The sequence below is a fragment of the Lepeophtheirus salmonis genome, chromosome 5 (assembly GCF_016086655.4).
Source record: "Lepeophtheirus salmonis chromosome 5, UVic_Lsal_1.4, whole genome shotgun sequence".
Taxonomy (NCBI): Eukaryota; Metazoa; Arthropoda; class Copepoda; order Siphonostomatoida; family Caligidae; genus Lepeophtheirus; species Lepeophtheirus salmonis.
In genome coordinates, this window is record NC_052135.2 from 26,256,996 (window position 1) to 26,284,723 (window position 27,728).

At 28.7% G+C, this 27,728-nt stretch overlaps 1 protein-coding gene across 2 annotated transcripts in view; it reads left to right on the forward strand.

The window, feature by feature from the left end:
* The first annotated feature begins 11,505 nt into the window (after positions 1-11,505).
* Positions 11,506-27,728, forward strand: part of LOC121118974 (GTP-Rho-binding protein rhophilin) — a 186,403-nt gene continuing 170,180 nt past the window's right edge. For both annotated transcript variants that reach the window (XM_071888495.1, XM_071888494.1), the window contains exon 1: positions 11,506-11,906. In XM_071888495.1, the coding sequence (XP_071744596.1) occupies positions 11,745-11,906 (162 nt within the window). In that variant the 5' untranslated portion in view covers positions 11,506-11,744. The remainder of the gene's footprint in view (positions 11,907-27,728) is intronic.

A 27,728-nucleotide genomic window follows, 5' to 3' on the forward strand; every position in this document is an offset into this window, starting at 1 on the left:
TCACTTTCTATTAACCGTGTGAGCTTATTTAGGTTTAGATTCTTGAAAGAAGCTTGTGTATGGGAAAAACTAAGTCCCCACTGAGGTAAATAGACGGTCGTCAAAGATATATTCCCTTTTAATTCCTCCAGGGAAGGTATTTTTTGACAATTTTGAGAACTACCAGTTTGTCCCAGATTTGGATTTTCTCCTATTTTGATATATTCAAAAAAGAATCTCTGTTGTCATTTTCTCCACAACTTTTTTGTAACTATCATTAGTAGCATGTTCTAGGGATATATAAGGGACTGCAACACCAATTAAACTGCTTGAATATGCATACCGAAAATTTGGGCGTCTTAAATTGATCTAATATCTAGATGACAAATAATGTTTTAGATATGTTTATTTTCAATCCTGATGTTCCTTCCAATTCAGCAAGTTCCTCCATAACGTTTTTACTTAAATTTTGATTTCTCTTTGGGATCTTGATGTAAAAATCTTGATATCAACAGTATATAAAAAAGTTGTAAACGAGTCATCGATGATTTTTAGACCTTTTACGAGAAGGTGCAATTCAAATCTAAAGTAAAATTAATCATTAAAATCTTTCCTTTAGTCTTATACGATATCATATTTATCAATAAAGCTAAGAGTTATTTAAAAATTGTGTAAATTTCTTAAAAGTATTATTATTTTGTAAAATGGATGATACAAGCAACGAAAAAGTTCCGTATCTAATTTTTATAGTATTTTAAGCGATTTTCAAGATTCTGAAATTAACTTTTTGGCATCAAATCTTTTTTTACAATTTTTTATATAAAATTTGTTTTGTTATTTTTAAAATTTTGTGATAATTACTGTATTAAAAAGGAAAATAAGTAGTATTTTTATATACTTTATTATGTCAATCTCAAGAAATTTCAATTTCAAATATATTAAAATTAATTTCATTTTATTTCTGAGCTTGATCCTTTCGAAGAACATACTTTTTTAATTGAAATTCCAATTATTTATGCATTAAATAAATTCATTTCGCTAAAAAACAAATGAAAAATTGATGCTTTATTTCTTAACCAACAAAGTAATTTAAAAACTGTAGTTTTTTTTACTTTGAAATTGTATTTTTTCACATTTGAACTAACTTACATGAAGTATAAATATATATTTCAAATTAACATACAATTTTGCAGAGAATAGTTTGTTTTCATAAGGATTACTTATTTTTTTCTTCCTCAAAAGTTGTAAAATTTTGTCAATTTGTGTAATTTAACAGAGTTGTAGTTTTAATGTTATTTTAATTAATACAATCATTCTTAATCTGAAAGACTTTAAGTAAAATATACAGGCTAGAGATTAATAATATATATATATATATATATACATATTATTTTAAAAAGATAGTAGACACCTCCTATAGGTATTTAATTTTTTTAATAACAAAGATTAAATACACATATTTTTTTTGAAGCATCTATGGCCATAGATCTTTATGTCAATCGAAAAATGCATGCATCTCTATGTATATACACACATAAGTATATGCAATCTCAAAAAAGAAATATCAATTGGGATTGCTAATTTGGAGTTAGCAGTTTGTTATGTGAGATTTTGGTCAAATATTCAAATCCAGATGTTAAAACACTTTTTACCCTTTTGCGATAACTTTTTATTAAAAAGTTTATTTTTATCGATTATTATCCGTGATAAAAATTGACTACATGCATGCACAACTAAGATATGTTATGCAAATGGAAGAAGAATATAATAATTTTATTTAGAGCAGTATTTTTTATAATAAGTAATGGTCTATCATTGCTATAAAAGTAATTACTCTTAATGTAAATATATTTATATACAACTATTTTAACCCTTCTTTAATTTTCTGGGGTGTTTATCTACCGCAGAGATAGAAATATCCTTGTAATATTTTGTGTTTATTATTTTTTTACTCAATTATTATTGTGCAATCTTAATTTCTGAGCTATTAAGAAGTTCTATAACAAACTTTGAGGTTTCAAAGAATGATTTTATCGATGCCAACGATGAATATAGAAAAAAGTGAGATTAAAGATGTCTTATTTTGTTTACAGATTATAGAAAACACCGTTGGTACGCGTGTTCTTTTTTCTATTCTTTTTCAATCTTTAATAGATCGTCGTGGTTTTCCTATTTTTGAAGGAATAATTCCGGGTTATCTCTTGTGTATTTTAAAAAAATCAAAAAATAATAATAAAATATATATGTTTAAATATCTCTATAACGTTTTCCATGCACTAATGCAAGGAGTTCTAAAGAAAAGGAGAGCACACCTAAATAGCGAGTTTACAAACTCAGTCCTATATTTAAAAAAAAGAGATGGATAATAAATAAAGAAGAATAGTAATTTACAAAAGATATACCATATAAATATATCATTTTTTATTGAATACTTTTAACATAAACAGGTTTATGACCATATATTGGCTGCCTGGCCCACGTAATTTTATAAATAAGTATAAAGTAAATAAAAAGGCAAATTTCAATTTAAAAAATATTTGTATTATCACTTGGAACCATAAAAGAATTCAGACCCTTCATGTACTGAATTTATATAACAATTTATTATTATTTTATTATTAAATTATGTGTCTCCCAGAAAAATGGACTAATTTAATTGTTATAACTAATAGATCTATTATAATATGGAGTATTATGATATGCCACTCCACGAAAAAATGTCTGACGCCGTTCTGAGCAAAGGGAAGAAGTAAACTTTAATATGTTTAATCCTTCTTTAGAGTAACGACTCTGAAGTAAGTTCCCATCCGCCATTTGGTGGAAAAATGAAAGGTGTTGACTCATGAAGAAAGACTTCTTGGTCTTCCTATCTCAATGTTCATCCTTAGAAGTCGGTGAGATATAGTGTGTTTAAATTTTTCCTTGATCATCCATAGTGGGGTTATCTTCCAATTTTGAGACTCATAAAAGTAATAACGCAGTCAATCAAATCTTATAATAAATAAAGAGACACAAACAGTAATATACAATAATGTACTTTAGGCCTGAGTACGTAGAAGTGGGAAGAAAAAAGGCAGAAATACGCAGTCTTATTTTTATATAACAACTAATGCTATTTCAAATGTAGAAGCATCTCTTCTTCATAGTAGTAATTGATTTTCCCTTCCCAAAATAATATAAGATGCAGGGTCTTAATTTAGAAACTCCTTAAGTCTTGCTTCCCCCCTTCTACTCATACTCTTCAAAATTCCATCCTTAGTCATACGTAACAACTAATAAGGGCAAATAAAGTTTTATATTGCTAAAATATTCATCTTACTGTTCAGGGTCTAAATACGCCAAGGAAGTATTTATGTTAGGATTTGAAGGTAAATAACAGAGGTTGAATATATATGTACATATATCCGATTAAGTTATGTACATTTTTTATACTTTAATATATCAAAGTTCTTTTAATATGAGAGGGAAAACTCAAGTTATAACCAAAATAGTAATCAGGTCCCTCCATCCCGTATATCTAAATATTTAAAACTTTTTTTACTCTTTTGAATAAAATTTATTTAAGTTGAAGCATTTTACCTTACATAGAGCACTCTGAATCAACAATCCTCAAGCATTATAAAACGGTTAAGAGACTTATCGTTCCAATTATGACAATATTACCCCTAACACCATGACAAAAATAATTCATTAGATTATTACCCCCACAGTCAAGGCTTCAAAATCATATCGTTTGATATGTCAAAGAACGCCAACGCCTTTTTTGACTGGTAAGAGAAAAAATTATGAATACTACTGCAGGGTCTTCGTATCATTATTACCTAATAGGTACATTTATAATAATAAAACAATTTGATGAAATTCATTGTATGCAATGATATTGTGTAAGTGTATTGCTTATAAAGTAGTGGGCCTTCTAATGGATTAGAATGTATGTTTAATGCTTATTCAGATGTATTAAAAAATGATATCAACTATATATTTTAACAATAAATATTGTCAAACATTCCCAAATTAACATTTTTGTTCATAATAAAATATATTTTAATCATGGAACTAATATAAAATTCATTAGATCAAACTTAGGGTTAGTGTTGTGTCGTTCCTTATATAGAACTGAAGACTGTAGTTCCATCCAGTTCAGTCTTGGTCCAACTCAGTCCTAAAACTTATACATTTTGGTCCTTGATAACGTCACTGAACTTTATTTCTTTTTTTCAAATCATTTCTAGTACTGACACTCCAAAGGACCGGTCCTAAGACTCGACTGGATTGAACAAATTAAGACGGACACAGCCCTATTTAAGGATGTAAATCGTAAGAATTTTCAATATATAAAGAAATATACCATTAACTTTTTGAAACCCCTGACCTTGAGAGGAAAGCAGCTTAGATATCATGACTTTCACTTATAACTCTTCAACAAATCATCAGTGTTAGTCTCTCCGTGATTCATAAACACACTCTCATGGTTACACTTTATAGACAGAACCTACTCAAAAATGAAATAAATAGAGAATAAAAACAACACTTTTCATTTTACAAACAACAATTGTGCTCGTAAGCTAAAAATGCTTAGGATTTACAACCCTAATCATATTCCTATAATAAGGGGAAACAGAATATATTATTCAAAATTTCAATATTTAATTATTACTCATTTATTAATTATTACTATAATTTAAAAGACAATATATTATGTACTTTTCTGATACATAAAGCGTTAAAACCCCAATGTAACGATCAACTGCTATAATAATAGTTAATTATAATTATAATTTTATTGATTTGAATAGAAATGGTAAGGGTATTTTTCTTTCACATTTGAAAAAGTGTTTTTTTAGAAGAAAACCATTTATTTCAAAATTAAAGAATATATAATCCGTACTAAATTTAAAAATATAAATAACCCTGTAATAGAAATGCTGGGTTGTTCATAATTAAGATTTAATTAGAATAGTATAGAAGTCACCAACCTTTGGCTCATATGTACCACTCCTTTAAATAGCATTTTTTTTTTCTAAAATAATATCATATTTTGCAGCTCCTTTGCTGCATTTTCTATTTGAATAAATAAAAATTTATTTTTGTCATTTATCAATAACCTATGTTCAATATTTAAAGTAAAAATGTTTATTAAGGGGAAACAGCTTTTGTTATAGATAGGGTTGGTGATAATGACGATAATTTAGTCAGGGTTGAGAAACAGAGTCTCCAAAAGCTGGACAGGCAGATTCATAACCAACAACAAGCCTGATGAGGTACATTAAAAAAATAATACACATTTAAAACCAAACATAAGCTGATATCCGGGGATGATTTCCTGCAAGAGGACATTTCAAGCACACGTATTTTGTTTAGCTTTCATTTCAGTCATGTAGTAGATAGAAAAAATAATTTTAATAAAAAACAAACTTCAATGTACGTTATTATCACGAATCCCCAAAAATATTAAGACCTGCTTCCACTTATATAACTATTTTACTTTAAGTATGTGTTGCTTTAAATATGGAATGGCTATGAAATATTTTGACAAAGTCTAAGCGATTCCTTCCAAACAGGATAAGCTTATTTATTAGTCATTTCTTTTCAAACCTAACCTTAAAACTATGTAGATTATACTTTGAAATGACGAGTTAGTTAAAACTAGATTGACGGTGATTGCTGATATAAAAAAATATTCTACCTGTTTTAAAGGAATTCAAATTATTATATCTGCCACAAAATTAATTTGAAATCTAAAAATATGTATAATAAACAATATTCTAAATTTATTTTCAACAAATAAAGGTAAAAACATACTTGAACGACAGTGGTATAGAACCTCCCTTTGCTAATATATAGTAACGAAACGGACCCCACCAAAATTTCAAAACAATGTTGAGCAAGAAAATAATTATGTTTGGATATGTTCCTATACAATTATTAAATTGCAGCAAAATGTCAAAACAATGAATTCCAATATGTTTGAAAAAGTAAAAATCGGTAGATGCAAAAATGATTCCAACGTCTGTTGAGGTAGCATAAACCATTTTAGTATAATTAAAAAGACTATGACTACGAAACTTGGTCTAGCCCAATGTATGTTCACATACATAATAAAATACAAATTTTTTAAGAATAAGGTTTGAACTTAAGACAATATTTTACGACAATGTCAAAATAGTATCAATAATGATACCATCGTCGTTCTAGAGTTAAGCTATTCAAATTTGGATAATACACATAACATTAAATTATATTCAATACATGCTTAATGCAATCAAATACTGCAGTTTTTTCTCAAACATTGGTACGCGAGCTTCCTTTAGTGTTACGTATAAAAAAGTGGTTGTTACCAAGAAATAAAATTATGATGTAATTTTTTTTTTTGAATATTTAATCTTAAGACTTTTGTCAAAAATTATAAATTCATTTTTAAAATTATAACAAAATTGAAGTTTATGTTCCCAAAAATAATAAAAGCCAAGATTTTTACAAAAACAGACCGTTGATTTTTTTTGGCATATCATTTGACAAAAATTGCCAAAATTCATAGGTTTTGTCGAAAAGTGACTCGCCACCTCAAATGAAAGTTCTAGTTACGTCCCTGTGTGGAGGAACATCATCAATATATTAAGCCTTAGATTTGTGTAAATTCAGTTTTAGTCGTAATGATGGTAAATACAGATCTTATTATTTTCTCAGGTGGTACAGACTATTAAAAAAAATTGAGAACCACTGATTTAATTCAAATAATTAATCAATATACCAAAATATTTGAAACAATAAAATAGGAGTATAATTAACATTTGAGTAGCTTACTATATAAGTACTTACATAATAGATAAATGATTTCAAAAGTATTTCTCTAATAATTATCTGTGGAACATAAACAATAAACCCAATTGAAGGAATTATACGAAAGCATAACATTATTTAATGCGTATTAATATTATTAATAAATTAATTCTGTAGAACTTTTTTGTATGTATTAGACAATATGGATTTTAAGCAATTATATTTAACTAAATATACTATTATAGATTATCCTTTTCAATATGCAGTTTATTATCTTGAAACCTATCATAAGTAGTGCTTATAAAACACATACTTTATACTTATTAAAATGTATTCTAATCTTTTCCTTACTTTGTTAAAGAATTATAATGCCCTTTTTGACAGTTGAAATGACTTTAACACCTCCTTTGTAATTACACATTTTAAGTTATTATTTTTATCATTGTCTTTTTCGTTCCCTTTGGAATTTTGCACCCTTACATAATGTTGTAAGACTAATTATTGCTCTGTCTTTTTCTCTAATTATCCTCTTCTTGTGAGACATACCAACCTCTAGGCTAAAATTGTTTTATAATATATTATCTCTTGTTTTGATTTACATTCTATTTTAATGGCTTAAGTCCACTTAAACATTTAATATTCCAGGGATATTGAAAAGTACTTTTGAGTTTATGATACATACATCTATATACCCATTTTAAGGTGAATCTAATATATATTTATAAGACTGTTTTTGATGTTATCTCACCTGGAATCAAAAAAGGTGGGGCAGATCTGTCTGAAATTTAGCAAAAAGACGTTTAAAATAACCAAGTATGTTCCATGATATTTTTTTGAACCTCCATGGTAATTACGGGTTCGTTTTTGGACCAAATTAAAAACTATTTTCCTATCTCTCTTTCTATTTTCCTCTCCCCTCTTTTCTTCTCGCTGACTCTCTTTTCTTCTACCTTGATTATAGAATAGTCTAAAACATTCATGAATTTTTATTTCATAAGATGACGTTACTCTTCCCTTATCCCACCATGGAATGTGTTTTTTAGCAACCATGGATTACATGCAAACAAATTTGGACATATTTTGCAGAACAAGTGTTCAAAGTCTCATACTTTGTCACTCTGAGCAATTTATTTTTCGAAAATGTCATTTTAAGGCCTTAGTAGTTTGATTGTATTAAATTTCAATAAACCAAAGATAAATAATGTTTTTACATATTTATATATATTGAGATATTTGTATTAGCTGTAAGATTGAAAATATAGATTAAAAATAATCTGAGACTATTAATACTTGATCAGCATTTTGTTTTAATTATTAATATGATATATATCATAATAATTTATATATTAACCAATGAATTATTTATTGTTAGAAAGATTAGTAAAATTCATAATAATATGGAAGCTGATGGGCCATGGGATTAACAAGCTCGATTTACCCTGAATTTATCATCTGGACGTTAAAATTAAACAAGTATATAACAGAAAATATATGCAATTTTTCTTGTCATACTAAAGCAGATTATATACATAGATTTAAAAAAACTTTTTCTGGAAAAACCTTAAGCTCCATATCAATATACAAGTCTCTTTGGAGACCAAAATGCAGTAAATTTTGGAGACAATGTCAAACAATTTGGTGATGGCAATATATTCTAGGGTGACGATGGGAAAATAGATGTATCAAATATCGCTAACATTGTCCAGTCTCCCAAAGAATTGCTCGTGAAAGTGTTTCCAAATTTACCAAGCAAGCTCAGTGATCTTGTTGGGATCTGTGAACGGGCTGTTTTAGCTCCCCGAAATACATTATGGCAATGCGCACAACTATCAGCTTATACTAATGGAACCAAAATCAATGAAGAATTATAAGGCTATTGACAGTATCATTGAAGATTATGATACAGTCCGTTATCCCATTGAATTATTGAATTCGCATCTCACCTACTACATCTTAAAATTGGATTACCATTTATGTTTATAAGAAATCATGAACCTCCACGCCTCTGCAATGGAACTAGGTTGTGTGTCTTACAATTTTTCTGGGACAGCATTGAGGCTACCATCTTGACAAGATCTTCCAAAGGGGAGTATTTTTTTATTCACAGAATTTCTATAATTGCCTCTGATACTCATTTACCATTTAAAAAATTGTAAATGACTGTGCAACTCTGCTATGCCATATCTATAAACAGTAATTTAAGGTGTTCAGAGTGGACTTGGAAAAACTTTATTTTTCATACGGCTAATTGTATGGTAGTCAAGAAATTATTTTTATCAATTCTCCAGGTGGAACCACACAAAATGTTGTATTTAATGAGGGCCATCGAGAATTTCTTTAAGTAAATTTTGATTTTAAATAAACCAATTTCATTTAGCCCTGTAGCTGCTACTAATGAATAAACTCAGGATTACAACAATGTAGGAGAGACCGCAGACAGGTGTAGCTGCCCTTTCTTATCATATAAAAAAAGCTACAAATACATATTTTTCTATAATATAATGAATATTATTGTGGGGAAGAAAATCAATCATTTTTGTTTAGTTTTCATAGAGATTTCAGATAAAAACTGACTCGTACCAAGGATGCAAGTAATTTTTTAGAAAAGGCATATTGTTGCTATCTTTATTATTATTGATTATTTTTCTATCAGCTGATATAATTCATTAAAATTTAAAACTCACTCAGTGAAGAGAAATTGGAGTTATTGTAACACTCAGTACAAAGGGGACAGTTGCAACTAGTGTTACAATTTGCATCGCATTTTTTAATCTTCTTTACTATTTTTATTAAATTTACGCTTCACATCAATTTGTGGAATAATTGCTGACTTGTGTAATCTCTAAATAGATTTAAATATGAGCAAACATATGTTGGGTATATTGTGATAAAGTTTTATTATGTTTGATCAAACAAACTTTGAGTTATTGAGCCAAAAAAAAAAAAAATGTTGCTACTATCCCCATTCTCCTCTGGTTTGTATTTTACAAACAAACAAGTAAATGCCCGCATTCTTAAATGTATATCAAACAAATTATACCCAATTTCAATAAAAATAAATTTAGAGCCTTTAATTAGATGAAAATTTATAGCAAAATAAATAACAATTCTTAAACTTGATTGTTGAATAAAAAAAAGAAGATATACAAGTGGTTTTTACCCATCTGAGGGGGATCTATCATGCACTGGACTTATAGTGAGTTGATTTGAATAAAACACATATTCATGGTTTTGAATTAGAAAAAAAAAAATAGGATTTGTAATTTCTGGATAAACTTTATTAAGAAATTATTCGTATGGGAATTCCACACGTAGCAATATTATTAATGATATCAGACAGTATACAATATTTATGACGTTATTACATGGTATGTATTTTGTCGGTCAAAACATGAGATAAATACACATAGGTAGAATAAATGTCAAAAAAGACTTGGCATCATACAATATTTATTTGTTTTGCATGCAATCAATTATAGACTTTGTTTATATTTATGTGAGTACATCAGTTAATAGTTATAATTACTTAAATTCTATGGTATAAAAAAAAACATTAGCCACATGCTGTGTAAACATAAAGATAATCTTGTACAAAAATCCAAATTTATTAAATCTGTCTTATACGTACAACCTAATATTTGATTAACATATTTGATTTAATGTAGTATTTTACTCTAATTTGTAGCATGAATTACATTGCCAAAGAATTTTAGCTATAGTTCCAAACTTTGCTTTTATATTGGTCCTGAATTTGCCTTTGAAATAAAATCTATGAAATTTGTTAAATTGTTACAGAGGGAGTAATAATAATTTGTATATAGACATTGACGAAATTTTTAAAATAAATAGATTCAATTATATTCAAAACCTCATTGAACATTCGTAAGTGCTCATAAAAACGGAGTGTAACCCAGAAGATTTGTTACGGAGTTATAATTATAAATCCTGCTTGGACTCAAAGTAGAATTGGGGATCAAATTTGGAGTAATTCTAGCAAATTCCCTTGTTTATTAACTTCTTACCTAATTTATCAAATTGAGTGACCGAATTCAATTTTTTATCAAATAGTTAATAAGATGATGACTTAAACTTCAAAATTGAACAGCATTACATTAATAAAATTCATAGAATAGATACGTTATCCTAACTTTACAATTTTTACAATATTATTATTTACCAGAATAGCAATAAATTTCAGGCTTAAATGTATTTTTTTATCCATGAAAATTATCATAGTAATTTCTTATTAAGTAATTAAAGCTAGAAAAGAAAAAATAAAGTTTTTTAAAGGATCATTTTATGCTGACTCTATACATTTGTACCAAATATGGGATTGAAGACAGTCATTATAAAGATTCGTCGAATAATGTGTTGACGGGCCACAAATATCCTTAAATTCTTAATTACAACTTGTACATCTCAAGTTGTTCACAAAATATATGTACCAATGTTGCTAAACTCAATACAATAATATTTTATGTTGCTCGTAATATAACAAAACGTTGTCTGAACTAATAGCAACAATGGAGCCATAAGAAAACAAGTAAATTCCTTCCACTTAATGGCAAATATATATTTTACAACACAATTCTATCTTGAGGGCACTTACACAGACAAAAACACACACATACACACACACCTGTATCTACCTACATCGTAGCACGCATGTATTTGAAATAGTAAGAAGAGCGCTCTCCTTCTTACAAATCTTGAAAGCGAGCGATCCCCAAAGCACTTTTTTTTCTTGTATCAACGGCCTCTTTTTTGAACTGACTTTTTTTATACTTTATAATATCATTAGTGAGTTAACCCTTACAAGTGTTGTTTCAATGTTATACGTGATTTAATCCATTGTCTGAGTATCATTTTCGTTTATATCAAGTGATTTTTTCCGATCATTACTACAGTTATTTTTTTCCATTTACCTACTGCCACTGATTCATTCTAATAATTATTCATTTTGTGTGATTGCTATTTTAATCAATATGAGTCACGTGACGACCATCATTAACATCAATGAAGAAACAGGAGCTAAGTTTCAAACCCTTCAAATAGGCATTTACAAGAAAAATGATAAGAAAACTAAGAATACGGATAAGTCCAGCTATAAAACGTTGGATCGAAATTACTTCTCCAGGATTAAAAGGGTAAGATGACTTTTAAAATAAGCCATGATTTACTAAGTTCTCTTCCTTGTGGTATTATCCTATGTTTAGCTAGAATCCCTCGTAGTAGTCATCTTTTTCTAAAATACATGATATCCCATATTTTATTTGATTAAAGTTAATAATAGTTCTACTTCTCTTATTAATGCGTTTATAATTATTTTGAGTACAAAGTGCAATCCTAAAATGAGATGAAGAGTTCGTAGTAGACTTGTGATAATAATAAAACTATAATTGAATATTCGTTATATATTCGATATATTAATGGATTTTGACTATTTTGATAAAGATTACTCATTGATAAGTAAATACTCTGTGGCACATTATAAACTTCAAATACTCACATAAGTTATATTTAGTGTTGTGTCAGTCCTTATTTTTATGACTGAAGACTGCAGTCCCGTCCAATTCAATCCTAAAACTTATAAAGTTTGGTCCTAGATGACGTCCATCACTTCATTTCTCTTTTATATTATTTCTAGTACTTACAGTCTGAACAACGTTCCTATGTAATATTAGGACCAGTCCTAAGACTAGATTGAGCCAAATAATTAAAGACGGATACAACATTAGATAAAAATATGAATCGTAAATACATAATGAATGCGTGATTTTGATAGATCTTTATCAAATGATAGCATCAATGTATAGTTGTTTATTGAAATGAGGGATATTGTAATGAAATAAATAAAAAAAAACAAATTGCAACTTGTTCTGTCTGCTGGTAAAAGTTACAACTTGTACACTATATATTACATATATATGTGCCCCGTCAGCACAAAAACAAGCTAGAAGGATTTTTCTCAAAATCGAGTGTGTATTTTATTTGTATTCTTCGACAAATTACAGTCAATTTCTATCAACAAATTTTTCTTATTAACACTTTGGAGGTCCTGCAAACTCCACTTAAGTACCCCAAATTGATTTTCACAAAAAAATGGTAATAATTTGATAGATTTTACGTATTTAAAAGGCACTATAGGGGCCAATATAAATCTCTTAATCAAATAAAGGCTCTTAACTGTACCAAAATTTCTCGAGTATCTTATCTCATTCCACAAAATTTGAATATAAGACATATAATTGTATCAAATATCTCTATGAAATATTGGGCTGTTGTATGAATATCGAATGAAGTGAAAATATAAATTGGGATTTCCTCCTTATCTTGGTTTTTGTACTATATTGTTTTTATTTTGACGCACCACACATATATAAGCCGCGATAACAACACAACACTAAGAAAAGATTTTGAGCTGACTAAAAATTGCCATATATCATGATTTTGTGTACAATATCGAATTGTTTTAATAAAAAAAAAAATTGTTATTTGATAAGAGTTTGAATTTTATTATATAATACTTGATTTGTTTTTGTATAAAAAAATATTGCATATTAAAAAGAAAGTAAAAGTCAAAAAATATAATTACATTCTTATTAATTTATAACTAAGAACAATTCATTTGATATTTTATATTTATTTATGTCACTCAATCGTTATCAGTGATATCAAGTGAATCAATATTTAATTATTTTCAAAGATATATATTTATCAAATATCATAAAGAAAGAAAACATACAAGAATTAGAGGCATTTTCATTAAAATTTCGAGAGTAGTAATAAAATTGTATGTCTGAGTAATAACTTCAGCTAGGGACAGGGATAATAAGTAGATATCATTTTAATACTCTGTTGTGTAGTGTTGAGAAATAGTTATTATCCAGCAAGTCCAAGTTGAGTCACAATAATTTGCTCACAATTTCTTTAATATTTTTATAGAGCCCAGTTCAAGTACTCCGATTTATTTTGAGTTTATTTCAAGTCCATAATTATAATGTATTGTCCGTAGTGTTGTGGCTTATCATGAGGTCAGTATAAAATGGCTTTCGATTTCAAGTTGATAAGCGAGTCTTAGCTATCGAGTCAAAATCAAGTCTCAAGTCTTTGATTGTGAGGTAAAGTTGAGTCGCAAGTTTCGAGTCCAAGTCCCCGTTTAGTTCAGATTCGACAGTGAAACAATTATGCAGTTTTTCATTAGTAGTTTGTAGCACCGACAGTCTGAAATAATACGCGGTTTCCACAGAACCAATTAGCTGGACTTTTGAGGTGTTTTTGTGTTCAAATTAACAAAAAAATTAAGTATCGCTTAAATAAACACTCTATGTCAATTGAAGTCAATGGCTCAGTTTTGTTCAAACCATATCCCTTTATAGCTTTTTCTGTCTTTATGGTACATTGGTACTTATATATGTAGTGATAAAACACATTATAACTTGCTTTTGTGAGGATGGGTAACATATTTAAATGAAGTTAAATATATGAATACATGGGATCTCTTTGTTGTTAAATATTTAATACTGCTATTATTATTTTTAAAACTTTCGTTTTGTGGTTCCTGTAATAATTATTTTTATATTTAAATATTGATATGAAGATATAATATGTAATCCACAGTCGACTAATAATAGTAAGCAATTATAAATGTCATGAATTGGTTTTCGAAGTATTTTTATGTAATCTTTTGCGGCTTCACTTCTGATTTTCATAGTTGATAAAATATGTATGAATATACATAGTAAATAATTTAAAATATTGATTTTTTTATTATAAAATAACTCACTCCTTTATTCATGAATCATGTGTAGAGTTGTAAATCGTAAGAATTTTCGTGATGTAAAGAGAAAGAAACCCAAAACTAACAATTTTTAGAATGGTTTGGAGAGGAGCAGCTTAGCTTTCATGATGTTTAATTAGTTAAGCTTCCAGTAGCAATAAGGAGGGGAATAAACATATGCAAGGGGATCGGCAGGAATGATTCCGTTGTCGATTCTCAATTCTACTCGAACTTCTCCATAAATCGTAAGTGTTACTTTCTGTCATTCATGAGTACATGCACTCGTGGTTACTTATGCATGTACTTGGAGGTCTTCTCCTCAAGAATTAAAAATAATGATAACAGCATTATAAAGTAAAAATAAACTTTTCAGGATGCGAACTACAATAAAACTCGCACGCCAAAAAAAATTATTAGCATTTATTACTATTCATAGGGTTGTAAATCCTAAGCATTTTTTAGTGTGGGATTTTTTGTCGTTGTCAATGTGAATTGTGAAATTTGGTTTATTTATTTTCTAAAGTTGCTATCATTATTCGTTAATTCTTAAAGGAGAGAACATATAATTATGAAGTGCGAACACAGGTGTGTGTGCTCATGAACAGAGATTCAAAAAATATGAAACGTCGTCATATTAAAAAAAAAAAATTAAAAAATAAACGTGATTACCCAATCAATTTGAAGGATATTGTGGCGGAAAGCAGCTTAGCTGTCATGAAGTTTCCTTAAATTAGCTGCTAGTAGCTATGATATGAAGAAAACAATCACAAATCCCACTCCGTATTTAGCAATGTATTGGCAGGAATTACAGCAATGTTGATCCTCAATTGCACTCCGAGTCCAATAAGGGCTTCAATTTATAAATCGACAATAAATTATCAGAGTTACTCCTCGTCTTTCACGCACTAGTGATTATTTTATACTTAGTATTCTCTCTTCAAGAATAAAAGAATAATGATGACAGCTTTGGTAAGTATAAGATTCTTTTTAGGTAGCAATTACAAAAAGTGTGCGATCTTCAAATTTAATATTTTTTAATTTCTGCTCATGAATGACGCAGATGAGTTATAAGGGTAAGTCCCAGTTAAACTCAAGAGTCAAATTAAAGATTGAAAACGGAATAATTCGTGTCAATATCCTTACTAAGTACAGAGTGGGGTCTGCTTTTATTTCCTTCCTCTCATGGATGCTTGCAGTTGATCTAATAAAACGACATGACAGATACCTCTTCTCCCAAATATCATAATTTCAAATTGTCAGAATAACTAAGTTAATTATAGTTTTTTTTCTTTTTACAAAAGGCAGGTAATATTTTTTACATCTCTACTTATAACTACCCAACAAATCATCTCAGTCATTCATAAGAACCTGCACTCGTGGTTACTTTATAATTATAGGTTCCCTCCTCAAGAATTAAAGAATAATAATAAAAGCTGTAGAAAATAAAAACACTGTTTAGGTTGGTAACAGTAACCAAAGTAGCACCCTAAGAAATGCTTAAGATTTACAACTCTAGTCATGCGTATATCCATCCTTTCCATCCGTGAAATATCAACCAGGCCTCGTAAAGCTCAAAACATCATTTAATCCTTTTTATACATAAAAAATATTGCATTTTTTTCTTTGAACCAGCAGAGCATCCTTACTTTTTGGTATTGCTTAATGACCCTTTGTGTACCATTACGTGAAACATGATTATCTTTAGATTAAAAGTTTTTTTTTTTTTGCATTTAGCTAAAAATGTATTAAACCATACATAGCCTAACTAATGAAAATATGATCTAATTATACACCTTGTTTTTAAGGAAAGTGTAATTATAACAAAGTTAGGGATCTGGTCGTAGATCAAATATATAAATAACATCCATGATGCATTCTATTGCTAAATTTAATTAATTTAATTGGTACCTTGAATTTAACGGAGTTCTTAGTCTTTATCGTCAAAGTCTATTGCAATTTTTACTTGTTATAACAATAAACCAATATTTGGTGCATTCCTATTGGTACATCTTGGATTAAGAAGAAAAGTAGGTGAACATACATGAAATTAACTGTGAAATGATACAATTGTTCGAACCGTGAACATAGGCCCAAAAAATTACTACAAATATCGACTTCCTTTTTCGACCATATAAATTAGAAAATCTTATCTTTCCAAAAAGATATGAAGTCAATATATTTTCTAAGAAAGAAGAAAATTATAACAGAATTATAGTTGAAAGTAGTGTTATTTCATTTATTTTAAAAAGATTAGAATTTAGATTCGCAATAAAAGTATCATAATTGCTATAAATATCAATTGATTTTCTTAAACATTTTCTGTTATGAATTCTTTTGGAATAGTTATCAAAAAAACAAAAAAAAACGAGTCAAAGATAATGTTCCTCTTTTTCTTTGAAAAATTTAAGAATTTATTTTCGAAACCAAAAGTATTTTATCCATAACGTCAAGATAAATAAGTTAAAGCTAGGTATATGAAAAAGTATCGTGCATCAATGTCGTATATCATCAAAATCAGCATTTTTATGACTGTGCGTGCACTGACATTGGAACTATTTTCTGGGAAAGATGGCGTATTAATGATTAGATTTCAATTTTTTTATTTTTTAGAAAAAATAGATCCTCAGTTCTAACTTGTCTGGTGCATAGAACATGTACAAATAAGTAGCAATTTATCGTGAAAGCTTAAATGATGCTTACTGTCGCTTCATAAATGTAATCAGTAGAACTGTAAACATTATATTGGGCTTTTCAACACAAAGTAAACTAGAATGATTTTTTGCGAATCGATTGTGTATACCATTCGTGTTCTTCGACGTATTAAGAAATTATTCATATTCAATCTTTGAGTGTTCCCCAAATTGCACTTAAAGTAGCCAAAATTGATCGTTGCAATAAAAGAATGAGAAGTCGAGAGATTTTATATATTTGAAAGCCCATATTCGGGCCAAAATAAATATCTTAAATCAAAAAAGGGTTTTAAACTATGACTAACATTCTCGGGTATCTATACTCTTTCCACAAATTTGAATAATAACCTATTAAATATTGGCTTGTTTGTATATATGAAATAAAAATATAAATTGGATTTTCTACTTTTCTTGATTTTTGTTCAAGATTTTTTTATTATATGTTTTTTTTGATAAGGAGTTTTGGAATTGTCTTTGGAGAACTTTTATGGCTATTTGTAAATGACATTAGTAGTATCATTCAACGTATATATGTAAAAAGTACCTTAAATTATATATGTAAAATGTACCTAAAACTATATATGTATAATATATAAAAATTGTTTTTATGACAATGGTTTTTCTCCTTCTCAGCATTATCTCTTGGTAATTACGTTACGTATTCATATACCTCATGATTTCTTTGTCAGTTATTAAACGACATTACATTAACATTATATCCTTCGTATCAAGCACATTTTCTACCCCTCATTATCAGGCAAGTAAGGGAGTTTCTCTAAGGCTTTGTGGCTGAAGAAAGTTATTTTTTTGGCAAGTCTCGACTTTAAATAAATTAACTATGTATAACCCATAGATAAGCAGGGATATGTATTTATCATCATAATTTTTTTCATTTTAATGTGAAAAAACTTTGCTGTTACCATTTCAATGGTAACCATGACAATAAGAAGAACGTTTTTTTGGAGGAGAGCAGCTTAGCTGCCCTGATATTTCGTTAGATTATCTGCAAGCAACTATAAAAGAAAGGAAATCAACACAAGTCCTACTCCCCGTAAAGCAAGGACATCGTTAGGAATGACTTCGTTGTCGATTCTCAATTCTACTCTGAGTCCAACAGTGAACTACACTTATTACTCCCCATCAAACCATCTATGTTACTCTCCGTCTTTCAATGGCACTCACACTCATGGTTACACTTGATACTTAAAAGTTATCTCCCCAAGAATAAAAAATAATGAGTGCACCTTTAAAATATAACAGCCATTGTTCAGATTGCCAACAAACATTTCACACGCTAAAAGTAATTATAATTTACAACTCTATCTATACATCCGATTTAAAAAAATCATAAAGTAGCAAGTGCTTGGAATTCATGTTACTGACAGTTCTAATTTCCTCACACAGAACTTCTCAAATCAATTTAATAAAAGTATGTAAGTTTCAAGTTTCCACCTGGTATGGCGATTTTACATATCAGTGTATCGTTCTTTGAACAAAGATTAATTTGTCACTTGTATGTATTTGTTGAAAAGGTAATAAATCTTATATAATTTAAGCGTTGAGGGTAAGGAGTGATAGCATTAATTTGGAAGTTATTCACAAGGATAAAATAATGTATGTTTCGTACTGAAATAGATATAGTTATGCTTATGGATTTGTAGACTTCTAAGGATATGATATGGTGAAGAGCGGAACTAATTGGCGTACTTTTCGTTTTTTGGTATATTACTCAGTCTGTAGATCGAAGTTTTTTTTCCACAGTTCAAACAGTATGCATCTTTAGGCACCAATTTCATAACACTGTTAATAACAATTCTAGTTTTAGCAATATTTTGAACCAACTTGCCACAGTGATGCACAGTAGTGATTATTAATGAATATTGATAGAAAATAGTATTTATCAGTATAACGGGCCACAAATAACTACAATGGATTAAGAGTGTAAGCTACTTGAATTAGAAAAGAACATTATTTTACATAAAAAAAAAATACTTCCAGGCTATAATTTTAGGAAATGAGTCACAACCAAGGATTAGAACTAGCTCTTAGAAATTGAAGAACACCCACTTACCCTGTACACCAGCTCTCTTTTACTAATGAACAGCTGATTATCTAGCCCCAACAAAGTTTTATAGATCTAGGCATTTTATTATTCTTTCGTCAGAATTTTTCACTGTAATACATTTTCCCCCACTTTGTACAGCGTAAAGATTTAATTGAGTTAGTCGTTTTTTTCTCAAAAAATAAATTTGTTTAATTAGGTTAACTAAACACTTTGTATTGCGTTGTTAGATATATATATTTTTATTACGTCTTGAGGCTTAACGAGGCTTAATTTGCATTTAAATCTTAACTAACTGAAGGTATATAACAAGGATTTTCTTAATCTTAGGCCATAATTTATGGACAATGTATTTGCAAATGTTGTTGGTTTCATATAGTCCATCAACGGTGCCTGAATAGAATATTCAATAAAGATAGAAATACTTTACAATTATATGCACTTTGCATTTAATTGCAAATAATTTTCTATAAAACTTATAAAAGATAAGGAGGAATGACTTTTTCTTTTCTATTTTGACTTCGAAGTATCTTATTTAAGTATTACCAATTTCTATTTTGATTAAAGGATTGTTGATAGTTTATATTTATACCACACTATAAATTAATTCCTTTCAGGAATTTTTTTATCTTAATCACGAATGGAATGTATTTACTTCCATTATCAAATATATTTATCCTTCTAGATGTATAGGACTTCTTATTTAATGCTTTATTTCCGAAAAAAACAACTCTATTTTTAATACAAACGAAGTAGCTTTTAAAGGATTATTTCTAACTTATGCTTATTTGTTTCTTGTTTACTAAAAAAACATTAAAATTGGTCTTTGTTTTATATATGTAGAACCATGTCGTAACTAAAGTACTTGAAGAAAAGAGTGGACAGACAAAAAAATCAGCAGCTACAGCATAAATAGAAGGGAAATAAATATGTTTTTTATCTAGTTACCTATTGACTATTGCACCAACTGATAATTGTTGTTTTGTCATGAATGATTACTTTATTTTGTAGTTCCTATTATTTTGTTGTATTAAGTTAATTTTTGCATTCACTGAACAAGTTAATATTTAAGGATACATTCAAAGTTAAAAAAACAAAACAGAATGTATTCTTTAAATTATTTAAATTCAACATTTTTATACAGTAAACTTAAATGATATTGTTAGGAAACAATAAATAAAAAATATTTAAATGATTCATTATAATTACATGAGTTTTATAATCAAGTTTTTTTGGACTCTTATTCGCAACTTCCTTCATTTAAGTCTTTAGGGTAGTTAACAATTTTTATGGACGAGAAACTAGAATAATTTTTATCCGTAACTGATCAATTTAAAAAAATGTATATTGATCTACACATGACCACTATAGAAATAATTATTGGCTAATTATACTCGATAATTAAATCAAATTTTATACCACAAAATAGAACCCCTCCAATACCTTTCAAATAGAAAGAAATGACAACCGACAATTTCAAGTGAATCAGGAACGAGAAGAAAATAGAATGCTTAAATTGACGCACCCTTTTTAGTGTGTTAAATTTGTTTTAGTTCAACAATGTAATTAAAAATATATATGAAAAAAATTCTGCTCCCTTCTCCCCCAAAATAATAGGTAATAAATCAAAAATAAAAAACAAATACAGAATTAGAACATGAAAGTACTTGTACATACTTAAAAAAATAATTTATTATTTTTGGTGTTTGTTTTTTTCTACCCAAACCCTTTTACAATCTTACATTATCGTTAATTAATATTTAAATGAAAAAAGTTAAAAAATATTAATAAAAGTTCTGATCTTCAAAATGGGAATGTAATTTAGTTTTTTTTATATTTGATGGCTATACCGGTTTTCTGTCTGAATTGTGCTCTAATGAGTAATTTCAACTCATAATTTAAGTAGTTAAATTTTTTCTCTGATTTGTTAAAGTTAATGAATGTTTAAGAAAGTGATTATTGAGTCATTTTTATTTATTTAAACAGATTCACAGCAATGATATGGTTACACTTTTAAATATCTGTCATTAAATCAGGTTGCCATTGATAATTGTGCCTAAGGGATGTTTTTCTTTTGAGCTATTGCTTATACTTATAATGTTCCTATATTTATATGCAGCACAATATGATCTCTATTGTATCTCTCAACCTTTCTTGGAAAAGAGAAAGATTGAATCTCAAAATCAACTTATAGATAACGAATTTCTATCCATCATTTGAACGAATACTAATCTATAGTAGGAAATAGTCATCTATAGTAGGGAATAGTCCACAGAGCTAATTAAAATTTAACCAATCAACGTACAGAACAATAATGAAGTGCATTCGTTCCGCCGTTAACCTTTACTGCACCTATCTTAGAACCTTTCGTTCCAAAGAAACAGAAAAAAGGCCCAAAATAAGTTGGTAGTTAGCCAATTTATACCGACTATTGAATTTTTATTTAATATAGTTGTTGGAAATTGTTCACAGCATAACAAGAGCTAGTTCGAATTCAACCGATCAATGTTCGAACACTCATATATGTAAGAGGAAGATAAGCAGAAAAGTCAACAGCTGACAACAAAATAGAGAGCCGTGGAGTATGTAGTAGAAAAATCCACAATACATACATATAGAATATAACATATTTACATTTCCATGTTGTGTGATATCTCCGTGATCGTGAATACAAATTTTTAGTCCATTACAAAAATTATGATTTATACCTAACTAGGATTCATTGTCATATTATTATTTTTTTAAATTAACTTTGATAATGTTTGTTGATGCATAAAATAATTACTGCTTTTTACAGAAATTAAGAACGTGATCAGATTTAAGTCCAAGTGTGTGAGGTAGTAATTTCTAATTTTTTTTTATAACAAATATATACCTGTCATCTTTGAAAAAACAGAAGGGATTAAATATATATGTACAATATACATCCATGAACTAAATTTTATTCCAAAATATAGAAATATGAGCTAATAATATAGAAGAGATGCCGTATATTAGATTCTACATATAAGGCAGCTCTAAGTGCATCTTATCTCCTTCAAAATATATGGAAGGTAAAATAACCATTTATATACTTCTATTTATTGGTAGTTAGATTTCCACTCCAAAATTGTAATTATTTCATGTAAAGTCAATATTAGAACCGGCTTTTAAAAGGCCATTTTTGATTTTATAAAAAAAAAAATGGCAATATAATTTTTTAGCACGTTTATCACTAAATGAAAATTATTTTGAAAATGAGGATTTGCAAGATCTAAAAAAAACCAAAAAAAAAACAAAACCTAGGAGTAAAGCAGTTTTATAATTTTATGAAATTATAAAGAATATATTTGTAGGGATTAAAACCATCGATAAATATAGATTGCTTGAAGGTACTGTTATTGCATAATGTCATTTCAACTGTTGCTGGGGTAGAGGAATTTTTTTGATATACTTACACATTTATAAAGATGAAAATTTTACTATATTACAATAGTAAATATAAACCATAGCTTAAATTTCATCATCAGCAATAGCTGACATAAAATCATGGGATAATAGCGCCCTCAAGTAAAACTTCGTCACTCTATATATTCTAAATGATTAAAATAGCCAAGTTGGCTCAAGAGCGATAATAAATTAACAAGATTTATATTTGGAAGGGAGGGGGGTTCAAATCAAGGTTAGTGAGTCACATTTTGGATGAAAATATAGTAAATTCAGCGCTAAAACTCTGTGACAATACATTCCTTACATATAGAGTATATTAGAGTTGTAAATTTTAAGCAGTTCATAGCGTGTAATGTTTTTTTTGTAATAGGCAATCTGAGCGGATTTTTTATTTTCCAAAACTGCTCTCCTTAATCTTTAATAGTTGGGGATATACCTCTATGCATGATGTAACTACGAGTGTATGCACTAATGAAAGACGGAGAATAGCACCAATGACTTATTGGGAAGTTATTGTAAGTGAAAGTACTGGTTGAACTCAGATTAGAATTAAGGATCGACATAGAAGTAATATGGGCCTATATATATGTTACGGTGTGACTTTACTTATGTTTATGCCCTTCCACTCATAGCTGATCTATATGATTTATATAACTGCATTTCTTGCCTATAGTCTGATTATGCTTAGTATTATATAAAAACCTCCCATAAAGAAGCGATTTCATCGATATTTCCACAATACATTTGTGTATGAAGATTGTAGGTACAATACATAAGACGGTACCTATTATTTAATAGCTTTTTTGTTTTATTTCATTGCTAGCTGCAACTTGGATCAATGAGCCTATTATACTCCATGCAACTTCAAAAAAGATTACTATAAATCTCTCAAAGATTGCCTTGAAGCATAATTTTTGTGGAAGTTTTATTATATTTTTCATTACATAGATTTGGTGCATTGTTCTCGATACTATTATTTATGCATGTGCGTACTTATAAACGTAGATTAAGTACTATATATCTACATAAATTTGTTGATTTGAATGTCAATTGTAGAAGGAGTTAATCCTTATTTTATCATTATATTACTGCTCAGTCGCCCGTATTTTTATTTTCAAGTTCGGCTTACAAAATTGTTCTACTTTTCCTTTGTTCTACATATATATATATTTTTTTCCTCCATATTTTTAACCTCAATATATTTGCAACATCATGAATCATTCATTACAATATTTTTGCAACACATAGGTATTTATATTTTGTTCAAGCCATAGGTTTGTGATATGTTGATTATAATATGAAAATTGTTACACATGACAAACTTTAAAGTCCTAATTATTCAATTAGGACTTTACAAACACCTGTATTATCCCACAAATAAGATATATATATCTGTTTTAAAAGAAGAAAACTACCAAAGATTTTCCAGGAATTTTTTGGCTGATTTATTCTAGATTATTTTGTGGTTCCATGGTTTATTTATTATCTAATTAAGAAATATCAAAATATGTCCTTAAAAGAATGATTTACAGTTACATCTTTACAAATGAAGAGATTTTTTTTAGAGTCGTACTTGGGTTCATTTTATCATTATTATCAGGACATGGGCAACATAAATCTATTTATGATAAATTTGCCTTTTGTCCCATAGAGTACACTTTTTTTTTTTTTTTTTTTTTTGATATACATCACTATTGTAATAAAAAAACTGCTTTTGTATAATGTTTAATGTGTCTTGTACGTCGATATAACGCAATCTGTCAGAACTTTGATTAGTTTTCTAAAGGGCTCGTGTATTTTACGAAATATTATGTACTCATAGTTGTTCGTACAAAAGTGCAACTCATTTGTAAAGCTTTAGAATTTCTATTTTTATATACAATATTAAAAAGTCATACGCATCCAGTGATTGTATTTGCTTTTTTTACAGAGTATAATTTTTGTTGAAATACTTATTAACTACTGATGGAACTCAATCAGAATGGAATTATGTTTCAACATGCAACAAGTATCCTTGAAGGGTTCAATGAATTTCCAAAATTATAATAATAAAGCCTATTATGAATTTCCTTATGGATAGACCGGAATACTATGAAAACATTGTGTACATAATTTTTTGGGAATTTTTTTGTTTCTTAAAAAAAAAATACATCTCTTACTCAATATATTATTTCATATGATCTAAAAGTCTTAATACTGAAAATATAAGAATGAACAAAAAAGAATTTTATTTATTATTATAAAAAGTTCAGCATCATTTGACCTTTTATTGTTTTCATTCCACGAAGTTGTATTGAATGAAGTTGTAAGTGTAAGAGTGTAATTATGGACTTTGTTGATAAGAGTTTGCAAGCATGTCGTGACGTGATAAGAAATCCAACTTTTTATGCTATTCTTTTTTTAGAAGGGTGAAGTATTAACTCTGTGTATGTATGTATATGATATATCAAAAAGAAAACCCTATAAAATTAATGACGACTTCCTCCAATTTTTTCTGGTTGGTTTGAAATGTAACATTCTCCTTCCTTTTTCGTAATGGTTATAAAAACAAAATAATTTTATATGTATAGGTACCTATGTATATATAGTACATATTATGTAGTCACCTTTGTATGCATGAGAACTTTTTTTTAACCGCCTCTTTTATTTTGTGCTGGAATATTTAGTTTTTTATTGGTCGTAGTTAAAAAAAATGAGGTTGTATAGATAAAGTCCATATACTTTCAAAAATGATCATGTATGAATCATTTTCTTATATATAACTATGATTAAATATATTTTTCCATGATTACAGTTTTTCTCTCGAATTTATAAGTTTATTTTGTTAAATGATTTGACCTACGTCGTTAAGGTATAATTTCCAGATTAAACACAATGTGATCTTGATTGTATTTATCAATTTTTCATTAAATAGATAAAGAAAAATAGCATAAATTAATTAGCCAATTACGTCAATCTCCCCTCAAAATGGACAAATAAGAAGTAAGTTTCTGCTCACTCTTTAACAAGATATAATTTGATTTTAACAAATCCACGTTCAAAACACTATTAGATGGAATCGTATACAAATCAATTCCTGACAAAACAACACAATTAGTGTGTCAAAAGTAAAGTAATTTTGAACAAAAATCAGGAAAAGAACATGTTCCCAATTTATTGATATTTACTTTACAAATACAAACGACCCAGTTCTAATTGACATGTTTCGGTCAATTATGGACTTTATACTAATATTTATGGGATGGATTGAGACACTCCGGAGTGTTAGATATAACTTAGAGCTTTTATTTGATTTATGAGAATTCATTTGGTTCCATTATGGATTTTTATATAGATAAAAACTATTATATTAATTTTATGGAATTGTGACCGGGAGTTGTTGCACCCATTGAATGCAATTCGGAGCAAAGGATTAATTAAAATGTCTTATTACAGAAATTGAAGCTGATTATTTGAAGAATACAATTACGATCCATATTCATTTTGGAGAATTGTTACCCTCCTTGCTTTTGTGCCAACTCATTGTAAATTATCATATCATGTTTATGGGATTACCTTTTTGAAAACAAATCATTAATATGTATATTAAATTAATTTGATATTTTAACTTGTGATATTATCGTATTCATATTAAATACTTTGGAATACAATTAAATATACAAAGTATTAAAAAATATTTCATGCCAGTTTTATTTGAGGAATAAATTGCTATAAATTCGAAAAAAGGACAATTTTAAATTATTTTTAAGGTATTAGTATCCATTCTAAAGGGGTTTTCAATAGGGACACTCACATTTTACGTTGATAGGTTTCGAAAACGACGTCATATTTGTTATTGTTTCTTTGACAGCTGTGCTCAGAAATAGTTGTAGTTTTATCATGGAGAAGTACACACTCGAGTAACGCTTCCAAACTATTAAAATTTATTACAAAAGTGGTGGGTCTTTGATCCAAACTTTAAGAGCGTTAACGCCAATTTATGGTGAACGTAATCAACCTGCAAAATCAAGAATTCAACGTTTGGTGAAAAAATTTGAGTCCACATACACGCTACATAATGTTCCTGTGCCAGTGAGACAAAGAAATGCACGAAGTGTAAAAATATTGCTGCCGCAAGCGCATCAATTCAAGATGACCCAAATTTGTCTCTTACGTGCCGTTCTCAATAGTTGGGCATCTCTGTGACATCGTTGTGGCGAATTTTGCGAAAAGATCTTATCCTACACCCGTATAAGATCAAGTTGACACAAGAACTGAAGTCACTTGACCACTTCAAACGTCGGAAATTCGTAAAATGGGCTGAAGGAAAATTCGAAAATGATCCCGATTTTCAACGTAAAATCATCTTCAGCGATGAGGCACATTTTTGGCTCAATAGCTTTGTTAACAAGCAAAATATGCGCTATTGGGCCGGAAAAAAAAACCCACACGTGATTCATGAGGCGCCATTACGTCCCCAAAAATTACTGTTTGGTATGGATTGCATGCTGGCGGTGTTATTGGGCCGTACTTTTTCGTCGACGATGACAATCGCCACGTTACTGTGAATGGAAATCGTTAACGCGCCATGATAACAGATTTTTTTTGGCCTGAATTGGAAGATATGGACTCGGACGATATGTGGTTTCAACAAGACCAGTCAATTGGCCGCCTCGCTCGTGCAATTTAACGCCTCTAGACTATTTTCTTTGGGGTCACGTGAAAGCCCTGGTCTACACCATTAATCCGTCGACGTAAGAAGAGCTCAGAACAAATATTCAACGCGAAATTGCTGCAGTTTCAGCCAATTTATGCGGAAAAGTAGTCGAAAATTGGGTCCAACGATTGGACTTCGTAAAACGTGCACGTGGTGCTCATTCAAACGACATCGAATTTCATTCATAAATTAACTTGAATATATTTTAACGGCAAATAAAGAAATTGTCGATATCTCAAACCGTTTTCGTTTTATTTTAAAAAAAATGTGACGCTGTTAATGAAAAACTCTTTATATACAGGATATACGCTT